The sequence below is a fragment of the Carya illinoinensis genome, chromosome 2, assembly GCF_018687715.1.
Source record: "Carya illinoinensis cultivar Pawnee chromosome 2, C.illinoinensisPawnee_v1, whole genome shotgun sequence".
Lineage (NCBI taxonomy): Eukaryota > Viridiplantae > Streptophyta > Magnoliopsida > Fagales > Juglandaceae > Carya > Carya illinoinensis.
The window spans coordinates 28,897,129-28,909,755 of record NC_056753.1 but is presented as its reverse complement, the minus strand read 5'-3'; the positions used below and the strand labels follow the sequence as shown (position 1 = coordinate 28,909,755).

The window sequence follows — 12,627 nt, the reverse complement described above, 5'->3', positions numbered from 1 at the left end:
TTTTTTTAAATTTAGTGATTAAGAAAATATTTTTTAATAATATTGCAAAAAAATTTTATAATTTATTTATATTTTTTAAAATTGTTATTTTAAGATTTTTAAAAATCCTTAGCATCAATCTTGAGGGATATAGCGCTACTCTTGTACTTATATATATATAACTACGTATAACCGTAATGCAGTAATGTCACATGTGCACGTTTTACAATGCGTAACATTGTAATGTCATGAAAAATGCATGTGACATGATTGGCATAATCCCGAACCTTCAAAGTGGAGGTATGGAGTTTGAAAGCCCCTATCCAAATGTATTAAAAAAAGAATAATGTTACATGCAGTTATTTTTGCATACTCTCTGTGCACTCCACTGATATGATTGATTTGATTAATTTTTTTTAATACACAATCAATCATATCATTAGAATGCACAAAGGAGTCCACAAAAATGACTGCATATAAAATTTTTGTTAAAAAAGATATCGTAATGTCACATCTACACTTTTTAATTTTTTTAGAACTCGTTTGGTTATTAGATTAAGCTGAGCTTAGCTCAGTTTAAGTCTAATTTTAAACTGAATCTAACATATAAACACCTAATTCTTAAATTATTAAATTTATCTTAACTCAAAATATATTTATACGTGACACTCACAATATTTTTCAACTCAACACTTCTTTATACATGGGACTCACAACACTTTTCAATTTTTCATAAATATCTCTAAACTTATATAAATATTCAAACACATTTAAACTTATCTTAAATGAACTTCACATAACTTATTCCGCCAATTCAACTCATTATCATTCATAAAAAATTCATCTTAACTCAACATTCAAACAAAACCTTAGAAACTAATGATCCCTTTGAAAATACAAGAAAAGAATAAGATATTAGTCTAATATTTTATATAACTATATTTTAAATCAAATATATTTTTATAAATTATTATATGAAAATAATCTCCATTTAAAATATAATTGTGTAAAAATTTATTAAATAATCTTACTTTATTTAATCGGTTAAATCTACTTTACAACAAAAGTAAATTTACAATCTAACAAATCCCACTAAATCACATCAATTTTATGGTATTTCTTGTGTATAATCTATTTAACGCTAAAATATTTACCTTTTCCATAATCATCTTGAAACACAACCATTTTTTGTTCCTGGCTTCAAAGGTTAATGGAGAATATGGACTTGTTCAGAGCCCTAATCATCTTGGAACACTCGATCATCCATAGTGAAGCACCATAAGATTCAACCAGAAATTCCCAAATAACTCGCCAAAATCCCAAATTTCCGGCTCAAAAATAAAGTTAAGGAGAATAAAGAAACATATGGGCCTCTTCTTCCTTTTTTTGGGTGGCGTGGGGGTGCAGGTGGTGGGTGGTAATCCATTTATTTGCTGATGAAACACTCTTATCCCTTAAAAAGAAAAATCAAACCATATATTATTGGAAGGGGGAAACATTTCTTTACAACGAGTAATCGCAGACTCGCAAAATAGCCTGATTACCATCCACATTTTTTACAACAACGAGTAACAGCTAAATAGGTTGATTTAACATCCACATTTGTTGGGTGCTGCACAGCATCAGCTTCGCACCCTGAGATTCAACGCCTAAAAAGAATCCATCTTGCAACTGTTACTTCTTTAATATATCTAAACTGTCTTTGTCTTAGTAGCCTTCTTCTTCCGTTGCCTCTTCAGAATCGAGTTCTTCATCCCCAAGAAGAAAAGCAATGCACCACAAAGTGCCATGCTCTGCCAAAAGTTTGCAAAGTCATTAATCATAATTCTTACGTGGCAAACAGATTGATGATGAAGAAAAAAATACCAAATAATGCGAACAAACCTGCAAAAATTCATATAAAAGTATATGATGATTAGGCTCGTCAGGTGTATAGTTGTAGAAATCACACAGTATTGGAGTGGTGAGCACCAAATTGAGGAGCTACGGCCAGAAAAATATAGAACATATAGCAAAATCAGCAATAATTGCAATGCAAAAGTCAGTGGTTATTAGGCCCTGTTTGGTTGTTTAAGTGCATTGAGATCAACTCAATTTAGTCTAATTTTAAACTGAGTTTAACATCCAAACACACAACTCTCAAATTACTAATTAAATTTATCTAAATTCAAAACCTTCTTACACGTGGGACCCATAACCTTTTTCAATTTAACACCTCTTTAAATGTGGGACCCACAATTTTTTTCAATTTTTCATAAACAAATCTAAACTTAATTTAACATCCAAACATATCTAAACTCATCTTAGGTGGGCCCCACAAAACTCAAATTAACATCTCATCTCATCTCATCTCAATTCAACATCTAAATGCAGAGTGTATAGAATATAAACCCAAAATTAAAGGAAATTCTAACCATGAGAAAAGCCGCATAGGAGCTGTAAAATACAAACATAACGCCCCCAATCACTTTCATAACAATATTGATTGCAACTAAATGTCTAACCTGTTTAGAAGGTCATAAAAAAGATACCAAACACAAGTTAGATGACTAAAAACAATTGATCCAGAGAGAGTGAGTACACCAAAAGGCTCTTACATCAACATCAGGCACCCTGACCCCCAATTTGGAGGATAGATTTTTCTGGAGAACAGCAAATTTCATAGCCAACTCCTTTGCAGCGGGTCCACCATCAGTACCAAATTCATTATACCTAAGTACCAATTAATATTAAGGTGATTGGTATACCCAGTATGACAGCTTCATAGTAGAACCAAGCAATTTCCTCTTGTAAATAATAATAATAATAATAATAATAACAATAATAATCAAAGTATAAGCAATCATCAGGATTTATTTATGCATTTTGTCCAACAAATGGCACCAAAACTTGTTCAATGACAACCCCATATCGCTAAAAGTTACTTCAAATCCATGTAATTTCAAAAGCCAGTACCCAAACCTTGCTAATCAGCAGCAGGTGCTCGGCTATTACTAATATAGGGTAAAATTGTTTAGTCACAGAACAATGTTAGAAACTGCTTTACCACTGCATGACCATACTCATGCCATCCTCTCTATTTCATATTCTCTAAAAACAGCCCTGTTTTTTTATCAGTAAAACAACCATGTTTTTCATTGATGCAAGTTGAAAATATAGAGAGAAAATTGTCTATCCAAGGATTAGCTTTTTTTAAACTACCAGGCCTAGTATTTTCGGCAATTGCGATGGCTTCTTTATTTCTTCATTAAAAAAATGACTTTTTAAATATAGATATGATAGAAAAGATTAAATTAGCAAGTCCTAGTGTAAAACTTGGTTTCTAGAGATACACTTCATCAAGTTAAGTTCTCATTCTATGAAGCAAATTATGTCAAAAACCTCACCCCACCCAAAAACAAAGGCTTCATTCTCATAAGAGGAAAAGCAAAGAGAGTTCTCACTTCTCACAATAGAAAAACTCATACCGAGTAACTTTGCAGTGCCAGTGGAATTAACCATGGCAATGAGGAAAGGATGTCTAACAACTGAAGTGAGCAGTTTTCTAAGCTTTTCTTTTTAATGCTTTTTTAATTCCATTTTTTATTCTTACAAATATGTCAATTGAATTATAATTTTTTTCAACGGACACAAAAGGAGATAAATTAAAACCCAGATACAAACCAAAAATAATACAACAAAAATTTACTGTGAGGCTGCAGGAGCCCAGATGACATCATGCAGGCAGCACATCTAAGAAAAAACAGACTCCATGGACCATACCTTTCAAGATAATCTAAGTATGTCAAAGTGTTCACTGTAATTCATGAATATATACCACAAGCAAAAACAGACAGAAGAAGGCAGACAAACTAAGCAACTATTTATGACATCCAACGGAATGTTTGAAATTAATGCATAGAGAAGTATAATCCACATTAAACTATGGTAATAATATTAAAGACCTCCCACATTTTAGAATAGCTAATAACTTTCGAGTATATTCATTTATACAGCTTTCCAAATTTATTAAGACAACTCACGGCCGCCTTAATACCATGCTTTTGCATCAGTCTCCACTGTACAAAATAGAGATCTTTCTCCAATTTTGCCAAATGTTTGATTTTGAACCACATTATAATATAAGGCAACCTGGAACACAACAAAATCTTTATAATTTAGATATAAGTCGCAAAAATGAGTTTTTCAAGAGGGAAAAAAAACCAGTGACCATAGGAAGGCAATAAATTTTCCATGAAGAGAAACTTCAGGTCTACAAAAACAAAAATTATGTATTGACATGATTTGATGTGCTACGTAAAGACTACTTTACAGTAAAGAGAATTCTATAATCTCATATGCAACATCAATTCATACAAGTCTTTATAATTTTAGTCTTTGTAGGACGAGCATTTCTCTTCCATTAACCACATCTAAATTCGATAACAAAAGGCGCAGCAACTACCCATTGGTGGAACCAATGCCTTATAATCTCTTAATGACAATTATGCAATAAGCCAACCTGCCCTTCGATTTCCAAGGTGAAGAGAGCGAAAGCAAAACTAAGAAACTAAGGTTACAATTTTAGCCAAATTTACTTAATTCCGTATCCTTCGTTACTTTCTATTGCCGAAACTCCCTGCTTCTCCAAACACGGAACTCCCTGAACTCCAATTTCAAAACAGCGCTATCGTAGTAAAGTTTGTAGGCACATAGCTTGTGACTAAAGCCCTAAACCCTTAACATATTAAAACAAATATCGCAGCAAAAAAAAAAAAAAACGGCTCGTAACGTGCACAGAATATGCACGCACACAAAGAAATGTAAAGCAGGCAGATCATAAACAATAAACAAATCCTGATTTGGCAGATCTTACTCTTAGCGTAATAAAGAGAAAATGAGACAGAGAGAGCGATCGTACATTTTCCATGCAGCGAGAATGAAGAGCGACGCGAAGAGCACTCGTCCCAAGAAAGAGACGAACCCCATTACCTTTTTCCTTTCTTTTCTTTTTAGCTTCTGGGTTTCTGGACGGAAAGACTCAGCACTCAGCACTCAGCAGATAATGAAGTCGCTGGGTGTTCGCCGTGAAAAGAGAGAGAGTCTAAAAGCAAAGAGGGGAAATAGGTGGGCGCTACCAACACCCAATTTATGGCATTTCGGTCCAGGTCAGAAGATGACTTCATCACTCCACCAGTTCCTGGTTATCCCATCGTAAGAATCCAATAAGATTATGCCACGCTGGTTCGAGGGTGTCCTTGTCCTCAATATTCAATACACTGCACGTTATTTCCATGGTGATTCAGCAGAAAAATGACTTAGCAGAAAAAAATAATATTTATAATTGTAAAATGCGCAAGTCTTATCCAGTGTTTTTTAAAAAAGTAAAAAAAAAAATTAAGAGAGATGATAATATTATTTTTTAACAATAAATCTAATTTTTATAAAAATTAGTGTGCGAGATTTCTCGTTCCAAAATTATATATAGTATTATTCCGTTTAATAAGTTACAAATTCAGAGTGAAAATACAGAAAGTCTTTTAATGTACTATACTGGACTCTGCCAATTAATATACTTATAAACGTGTATATATATAGATATTATTTTTATGTCGGCATTTGAAATTATCAAAATTAATTATTAATATGTCAAATTATTAGTTTTAAATATATTATAATTTCAACTAAGCTCGAGGGAAAAATAGTGTCTCCCACAGCATGCATTTTATAATTTATTAAGAAGTAATATAGTTAATGTATAAAATATATTATTTACATCACTTAAATTATAAGATAATATTATAAATTTTAAAATTTATTTTTTATATCAAATTATTAGTAAATTTCATTCACAAACTAAAAAATATAATTTTTGATATTATTAAGTGGCGTACTTGCAGTTGTGCTCGTCAATAATCTCATCCAATAGCCACGCCCGCCCACTTTAACCAACAATTACCACATTTGAATGACGTTGGACCATCGAATAAATGACTTCTCGATAACTCCAGCCATGTCAGATTGTTCGAGTTTATTATAAGGAACGGCTATTGCTGAGTGGCATTCCAGCTTCCGAGCTTCGTGCTTCTAATTTTCTATCGTTTTAGATTTAAAAGAGTTGTTATCTTCACGTGCAGCTGCCTCGGATGCTTGGTGATCAATTCTTGAGCATTTTGCTATGCATTTCTGCCTTATGATCTAGATTATATATTCATAACGTATATAATTATAAAATTTAGCTTATTCTATTATAAAATAAATTTGATAGGTCATATTTAAATTAATAAAAAATCTATTCATCATCTTAATTTTTATTATTATTTTATTATTTTATGATGTGGCATTAAATGATAGGTTCACAAATAAAATAAAATAAATAATTTTTAATAATCTCATGGCATATCATAAGATGATGGGAAGATGATGAATAGTATTACTCTTAGAATAAATGAAACTATTTAGCAGCTAGTTAGCATACAAAGAATAATGTAGTTATGAGTTATGTAAATATTATATAGTTTTTTTTTAAATAATTATTTATTAAAAATTGTTTTTTAAAAAAGGGGTCACTTGCGCCGTAAATATTGGCATAAAAACGGTGGTAAAAATGGTTGGAGAAAAGGTTTCAACAGCACGTCATTAAAACGTAACACACTCTATTGTCGCTTCTCCATATTGCCACCTGCCCAACTACTAGGATTAACAATCCACCCATTGGGCTGTTCATTCGTGGAACCCTCATATTCCACCACTTGCAACCTAAGTATAGCGAGTCTATTTTATTTCCACATACCCGCGAGTAGACCAGCTAGAGCATGACCTCTTTTAGGCGCCCAAGTTTATTTATATTTTTTAACTTAGCAAAGCGGTATAGTCGAAATTTTCAGACCCAATTCAGCCGGCAAAAAGCGAGCGAGCGACCCCCTCGATTCTCCGTGTTCATTACGACGCCGTTCCTTTTTCTTCTCCTAATATCTCTCCGGTGTCTGTCTCGAGATTTACAAACCGAACAGCGGAGTTGCAGTCTCTGTTATCTTTCTTTTTGGTATAGACATGGCCTTCGTTTCGTTCGTCGGGAGAGTCCTCTTCGCCTCCCTGTTCATTCTCTCTGCTTATCAAGAGTAAGTCTTCAGATCTACTTTCTCTTCCTCTTATTTTGCTTTTCCTGTGTTGGAGCTGTTTTTTTATTTTTGATATGCTATGTTTCACTTCTGAGAGTGTGGTAAATGAAAGAGGCGAATTTTTTTTAAAATTTGGATCCTTGTGTTTCCCGGTGTTTTCAGTCTGGAAACCGACTCTGAAGCGGCTGCTGGGAAATTGAAAAAATAAAGACGCATTACTAGAAGTGTTTCTTTGGGTTTTCGTCTTTCTTCCTCTGTTTTTCTCAGGAACGCAACGAAGTTGTTTGGGACACTCCTTGTTGCACCGGTGTTATTCTGTTGAAAAATCTGGGGTTTTTGCCACTGGTTTTAGTGTATGCTTGCTCGTGCTCCTCTGAGCTTTGAAGCTATTGGATCTGATTTGAAAATCAATCGAGACTTCGATGCATTAAGAATCGCACATTATAGCCTACTTTTTTTAAAAAAAAAAAAAACTTTAGAAAGGAACGAGTATAAATTCCGTTTCATCGAGAAATTTGTGTCGGTTCTAGTAATGTTATGTTAGAGAAGTATCTATGGTTCTGAAACATATGATTAATTAAGATTGGGTGTAATTCATCCTAAGAAGCCTGTTTGCATTATTGATCTATGTTCTGTTAGGATTAATTGGCAAAGATCTTGTAAGGTCATGCTCGGTAGATATTAAATGTTTGCTTGAAAGGCCTGGACTAGGGAAGGGGGGAGGGAGGAGTTTTATAAATATGTTCCCTCTCTTATCACATAAATGGTCGTGAAAGCTATTATTTTCTCTCTATCAGGGTAACCTGTTCTTCAGTTGTGCAAGATGCCTTTCAACTGCTGTGCTTTTGTTTGTTAAGTATGCTATTTATTTGATTTGTTGTACTTTATAGTCTGAAATAACTCTTTTCATGTATAAAGAGTTTGACGGAAAGATACAGTATCCTAGATGTGGCATAATAGAGAGCAATTCCATTTGGATGTATTTAACTTTATGGATCAATTGATCATGTATTAATTTTCCAATAGAAATGGTGGGGTTTTGGATGGGCCCAATGGGAGTTTTGTGTCACAAGTTTTTGTGGTATGATTGAAGCTGCCTTTGAAAGTTGTAGAAGTAGATATCTGACTTTGTTTTTCCAAAAAGATACTTGAGATTTAATCAGCATTTGCTAGTGCTTCTTTGTGATTAGTCTTATTTTAAGATGGAGTTGCCGAAAACGGCGAGCTTGTTTAATGCTTGTGCTTGGTCTGCAAAGAACAGGTGTGCAGTGAAATCCTCTTTCAATCAAACGTAAAAAGGAACTTTTGAATCTCCTTATTTAGGGCTGGTTTGGTTACACAAAATCGAACTATCTCATCTTATCTCATCTCATATAATCATTACAACTTTATCAAATTTCTCACAAAATATAATAAACAATTTAATTTTTTCAAATTCTAAAACAAAACTAATATTTAAAAATTATATTATAATAATATTTTATTTAATTTTTAACAAAACATATCATCTCATCTAAATTGTGTAACCAAACGAGGCCATTATAGTCTACTACATATTGTGTAGATGGGAATTCAAGGAAATGATATATTGGATTTAATCACCTGACTAAATACTAAATAGTAGTGGTATTTAGCTATATTTTTTTATTTTATTTGGCACCGGGTGTACAGGAATAGCGTCTCGACTAATCTTGGGGGTGCACAGGCTCTCAGCAAGGAGTTTTTCGCAAGTGTAGCTCGGGTAATTTAAGGGAAAAATCCCACAATCCGATGACCCATAGAGATTGTTCGCACCCAAGGGGATTTGAACCTTAAACCTGTTTTAGCTATAAATTGTTAGTTGGTGTCCAAGGTGTACATCTTGTTCCATCTTGCAATATATATTTTTTGGATAAGTAAGAAGATATTTTATTGATATAATTGCAATATATATATCAATGCTTGGTATAGAATGATTGGATTTGGCATTGAATCAACTTGTTGTTTCCACTTTTAGGTTTAGCGATTTTGGTGTTGACGGTGGACCAGCAGCAAAATATCTGGGACCAAAATTCAAGGTTCTATCGAACCATGTGTCATCTCAGACTGGGTTGCAACTACCGGAAGTTCAAGTGAGAATTGCATTCATTTTTGCTTTATCAACTTTTAATTGAGATGGCAGACACATAATATCCTTCTCTTTTGTCATCTGTTTGCACACGTTGTGACTGTTGGATTTGTTATTGGCAGATTAAACATTTAGTGGTTGGTGCGATAGCATTAAAGGGCATTGGGGGTCTTCTATTCATCTTTGGCAGCTCTCTTGGAGCTTATCTTCTGGTTTGTAATATTTGGATAGCTTTCCTTGCTTTCTACATTCAGATCCACGAAAACTGGAAGTATTTAAGCTTTTGTTCTTGTCCTGCACAGCTTCTTCATCAAGCAATTGCTACTCCAATACTGTATGACTTCTATAATTATGATGTTGAGAGGAAAGAATACACTCAACTTTTTCTGAAGTTTACACAGGTTAGAATCACTGCGATTGGTTTCTCACCAGGACATGCCTGGGAATTGTGTGTGTGGTGGGCTGGGGGCGGGTGTTAGTGAGTTGTAAAATAATCTTTCACTCTTGTTCTGTTTTGCAGAATTTGGCATTGTTGGGAGCATTGCTATTCTTCATAGGCATGAAGAACTCAATGCCAAGGAGACAGATAAGGAGAAAGGCTCCCAAAACCAAAACAGTGTGAATGGAACATTTGGTATATGAGAGGATTCAGTTGGTTGATCGTTCCAAACTATGCCTGAATATTTTCAGGATCTACTTTTGTATGCTTGTATTATTAGTCCCTCCCTTTTCAAGTTGAAGGTAACAGATTTGGGTTTAAAAAAATCAGCTTTGTTTTGAGAGGGTGGTGTTTCCTACTGAGCCTATTTATATGGACAATTCAATTTTGGTTTAGAAAGATTTACAATCAATGGGTTTTGGGTCTCAGAACTAACTTGGGTGGTTGATTAATCTAAGGTCAGATTTGGTGTTCGGTCAAATTGGAAGCTCTGACTTTTACTTTTGAATCCTTGACTCCGCCTAATACAACAAACGTAAACAAATCTTGATTGTCTCCAACATGGTTTTAAGAGAAAAATACAACAATCCTGTCAAAATAAATCCAACTCGTCTATATCAGATTTCATATTAATCTGTATATTAATATAAATTTTTTTTATATTTAAAATTTAAATTATATTATTTTTTAATAAAATTTATTTTTTAATCAATTATATTAAATTAACAGGTAGATTAATGTATAGTTATATTTATAACTAAATTTTTCTTATCAGTTATCGGTTTGCGTATAATATTGTGCAATGGATCGCTTACAAAATGCTTTCGGAAGCATACTGACTATTAGTATTCTTCCATGACTTTTAGATTTTCACACTGGCAAAGACTCCCAGTAGTGGATTTATTACTTGTTAAGGTAGCTCATGCCTACCAGGATCTTCTTGTAGTTTTATTAATACAACTACTGCTACTTGCCTTTAAAATATATCTTATTATTAATAAGTGTCAATAGCTTAAGCTATAGTTTTTTCGTCTAATATTTTTATTTCTAATTTTTCCTTAAACTTTATTCTAAAATTACGGGCAATTTGTTTTTATTTCTGTTCTCTCTCTCTCTTTGCCAAAGCCTCAAGATCCACTCCCTCTGCAAACAACAGGCAATGAAGTGCCGAAACTCTCTGGAAGCTGTGGGCGGGACATCTACCTCCGCTCTGTCGTCTCCAGCCTATTCCACTCTGTCGGTCTCTCCCGATTCAACCCAGACAGCGCCGTAGACGATGGTTTCGTGGCCGCCATTGGGTCGGGCCTCACCGGCCTAATCGTCTTGGCTGATCAGCTCAACCTCAATCGGGTGTTTTCCTACCAACATGTCCAAATACACCACAGCAAAACTCAGAAGAAAACAAGCACCTGAGAATTACAGAAGAGGATGAAGGTCATGAAAAGGAGACAAAGTTAGAACTACTTGGCCGAGCCAGCAGGCCATTCTGGGTACATCTGATCATATTTTCTGCATTAATATTTCTTGAATATTTGCATGCCCAATTGACCTATACATGATTTTTTCAACTTCCTGGACCAGTTTCGCCGATACGACCGCTACATATCTGTTATACCCTCATATCTTATCGCTGGCGAGCTAGATCGTTGCAGGCTCTGGCTTTTGCTTGTAGAATAAGTCCACAATTATATACGTACACAAGCTGTTCAAGTAAGGCCTTTGATCCTGAGGATCGATCGAGCTTTTGAAAGTGATCAGATAATGGCTACGCTTAGCCGGTGGAGATTTTTGGTACTGCTGCTTTTGCTGGAATATTGCTCTTCTTTAGTGGCTTTTGTGCCTCTGAAAAGGGTACGTACCCATTTTTCCTGTCTTAAGTTCTAAGTACTTCTTCATATTAATGCTCTTCTTTAGAAATGCTTTGAACAAACTTTATGTGAAATTACTATTTAAAACCTGAAATTAATATATATACCGATGTAGATTCTTGTCCTGATATATATAAAATGTAGGTGATAAGTTGGGGCACACACTCTTTGACAAAACGTAGATTTTATTATTAAAAAAATAATTTTTTCATGCAAGTTCTAGATTTATGTATTTTTTTTTTAAATGAATGTCGAGACTTATACACTCTAAGATTACAAATATTATTTCTCATTTAAAAATCTTTTCATTTTTCTTGATGAGATAAATTATAAAAGAGATTTTACTTTTAATCTTCTAATTCAAGTTCTTTTCGACGGCTCGCTGATACCCTCCATCTCATCCATGTTGTTTCCAGCGTGAAAGACCAGCAAATCCAGCGACTTCGTGAAGACGACTGGGAACTAAAGAAAAAAAACATAAAATAAAATAAAAGTGAGGAAAGTCATGGAGATGACCCCACTCTTCACTAACTGTTTTGTCCTTGTCCACGGAGGTGGCTTTGGTGCTTGGTGCTATAGCACATCCTGCCCGATGAGATAAGCACACGTTTTGTGATAAGAATTTACGTCACTATCATATTTTTTTATTTTATTTTGTAGGCCCACGCATGCAAGTTGACATTGTGGTTGAGAAAGTGGATGGGTGTTGCTGTAAAGAAACAGAAGTAGAGCTGTGATCAGAATGAAAGCATGCAGCCGACCAACTATCTTTACAATAAAAAAAAAAAAAAAATAGGTTGGTAGTTACTTATGGAAGATGAATCTGATTCACGAAAGTTAACGAGACCTAAACAGTAGCTTGTAGAGACATGTAGGGCCTTGATTTCAACTGACAGTGGTGTAGGGATCGATGAATTTGCTTTAGTAACGTGACAGGGACGTATGGCATGCTTAATTGGAGGGCCGCTCACGTGATTTTGCGGATTTATGATTTGTGATTTTTTTAATGAGTCATTATCGACTTTTTGTTTTATTGTTTTGATTAGTCATTCGTCACCATATGAAAACTTCCATCAAAGTCGTTGCTATGAGACGGTGATACATGAATTATCTATACAAACACATGGGCCCCGT

The 12,627-nt window shown here is 34.2% G+C and overlaps 2 protein-coding genes across 5 annotated transcripts; one reads left to right on the top strand and one right to left on the bottom strand.

Annotated features, from left to right (window-relative positions):
* Positions 1-1,433: 1,433 nt before the first annotated feature.
* On the bottom strand, positions 1,434-5,111 carry LOC122300699. 4 transcript variants are annotated; one of them, XM_043111530.1, is made up of 6 exons: positions 4,880-5,097; positions 4,016-4,110; positions 2,577-2,691; positions 2,394-2,483; positions 1,864-1,962; positions 1,434-1,772 (listed from the first exon to the last, which is right to left on the bottom strand). In XM_043111530.1, the coding sequence occupies exons 1-6, from the start codon at positions 4,886-4,888 to the stop codon at positions 1,671-1,673; spliced, it is 510 nt and encodes a 169-aa protein (XP_042967464.1). In that variant the 5' UTR covers positions 4,889-5,097; the 3' UTR covers positions 1,434-1,670. The 4 variants fall into 4 exon arrangements, with proteins under 4 accessions (XP_042967464.1, XP_042967466.1, XP_042967465.1 ...); XM_043111532.1 differs by lacking the exon at positions 2,394-2,483 and having other exon boundaries at positions 4,880-5,111; XM_043111531.1 differs by lacking the exon at positions 4,016-4,110 and having other exon boundaries at positions 4,880-5,095.
* A 1,708-nt stretch (positions 5,112-6,819) lies between these two features.
* Positions 6,820-10,106, top strand: LOC122300698. The gene is made up of 5 exons (XM_043111529.1): positions 6,820-7,079; positions 9,076-9,190; positions 9,309-9,398; positions 9,489-9,587; positions 9,707-10,106. Exons 1-5 carry the CDS (start codon positions 7,012-7,014, stop codon positions 9,806-9,808), a joined length of 474 nt encoding a protein of 157 aa, XP_042967463.1. The 5' UTR covers positions 6,820-7,011; the 3' UTR covers positions 9,809-10,106.
* The last annotated feature ends 2,521 nt before the right edge of the window (positions 10,107-12,627 follow it).

Coding starts and splice junctions, on each gene's coding strand:
- LOC122300699 (XM_043111530.1), bottom strand. Junction 2,484..2,576: donor TCAGGGTGCCTGATGTTGAT/GTAAGAGCCTTT, acceptor CCTTCTAAACAG/GTTAGACATTTAGTTGCAAT. Junction 1,963..2,393: donor CCTATGCGGCTTTTCTCATG/GTTAGAATTTCC, acceptor TTCTGGCCGTAG/CTCCTCAATTTGGTGCTCAC.
- LOC122300698 (XM_043111529.1), top strand. CDS start 7,012: ATGGCCTTCGTTTCGTTCGTCGGGAGAGTCCTCTTCGCCTCCCTGTTC. Junction 7,080..9,075: donor ATTCTCTCTGCTTATCAAGA/GTAAGTCTTCAG, acceptor TTCCACTTTTAG/GTTTAGCGATTTTGGTGTTG. Junction 9,191..9,308: donor TGCAACTACCGGAAGTTCAA/GTGAGAATTGCA, acceptor TGTTATTGGCAG/ATTAAACATTTAGTGGTTGG.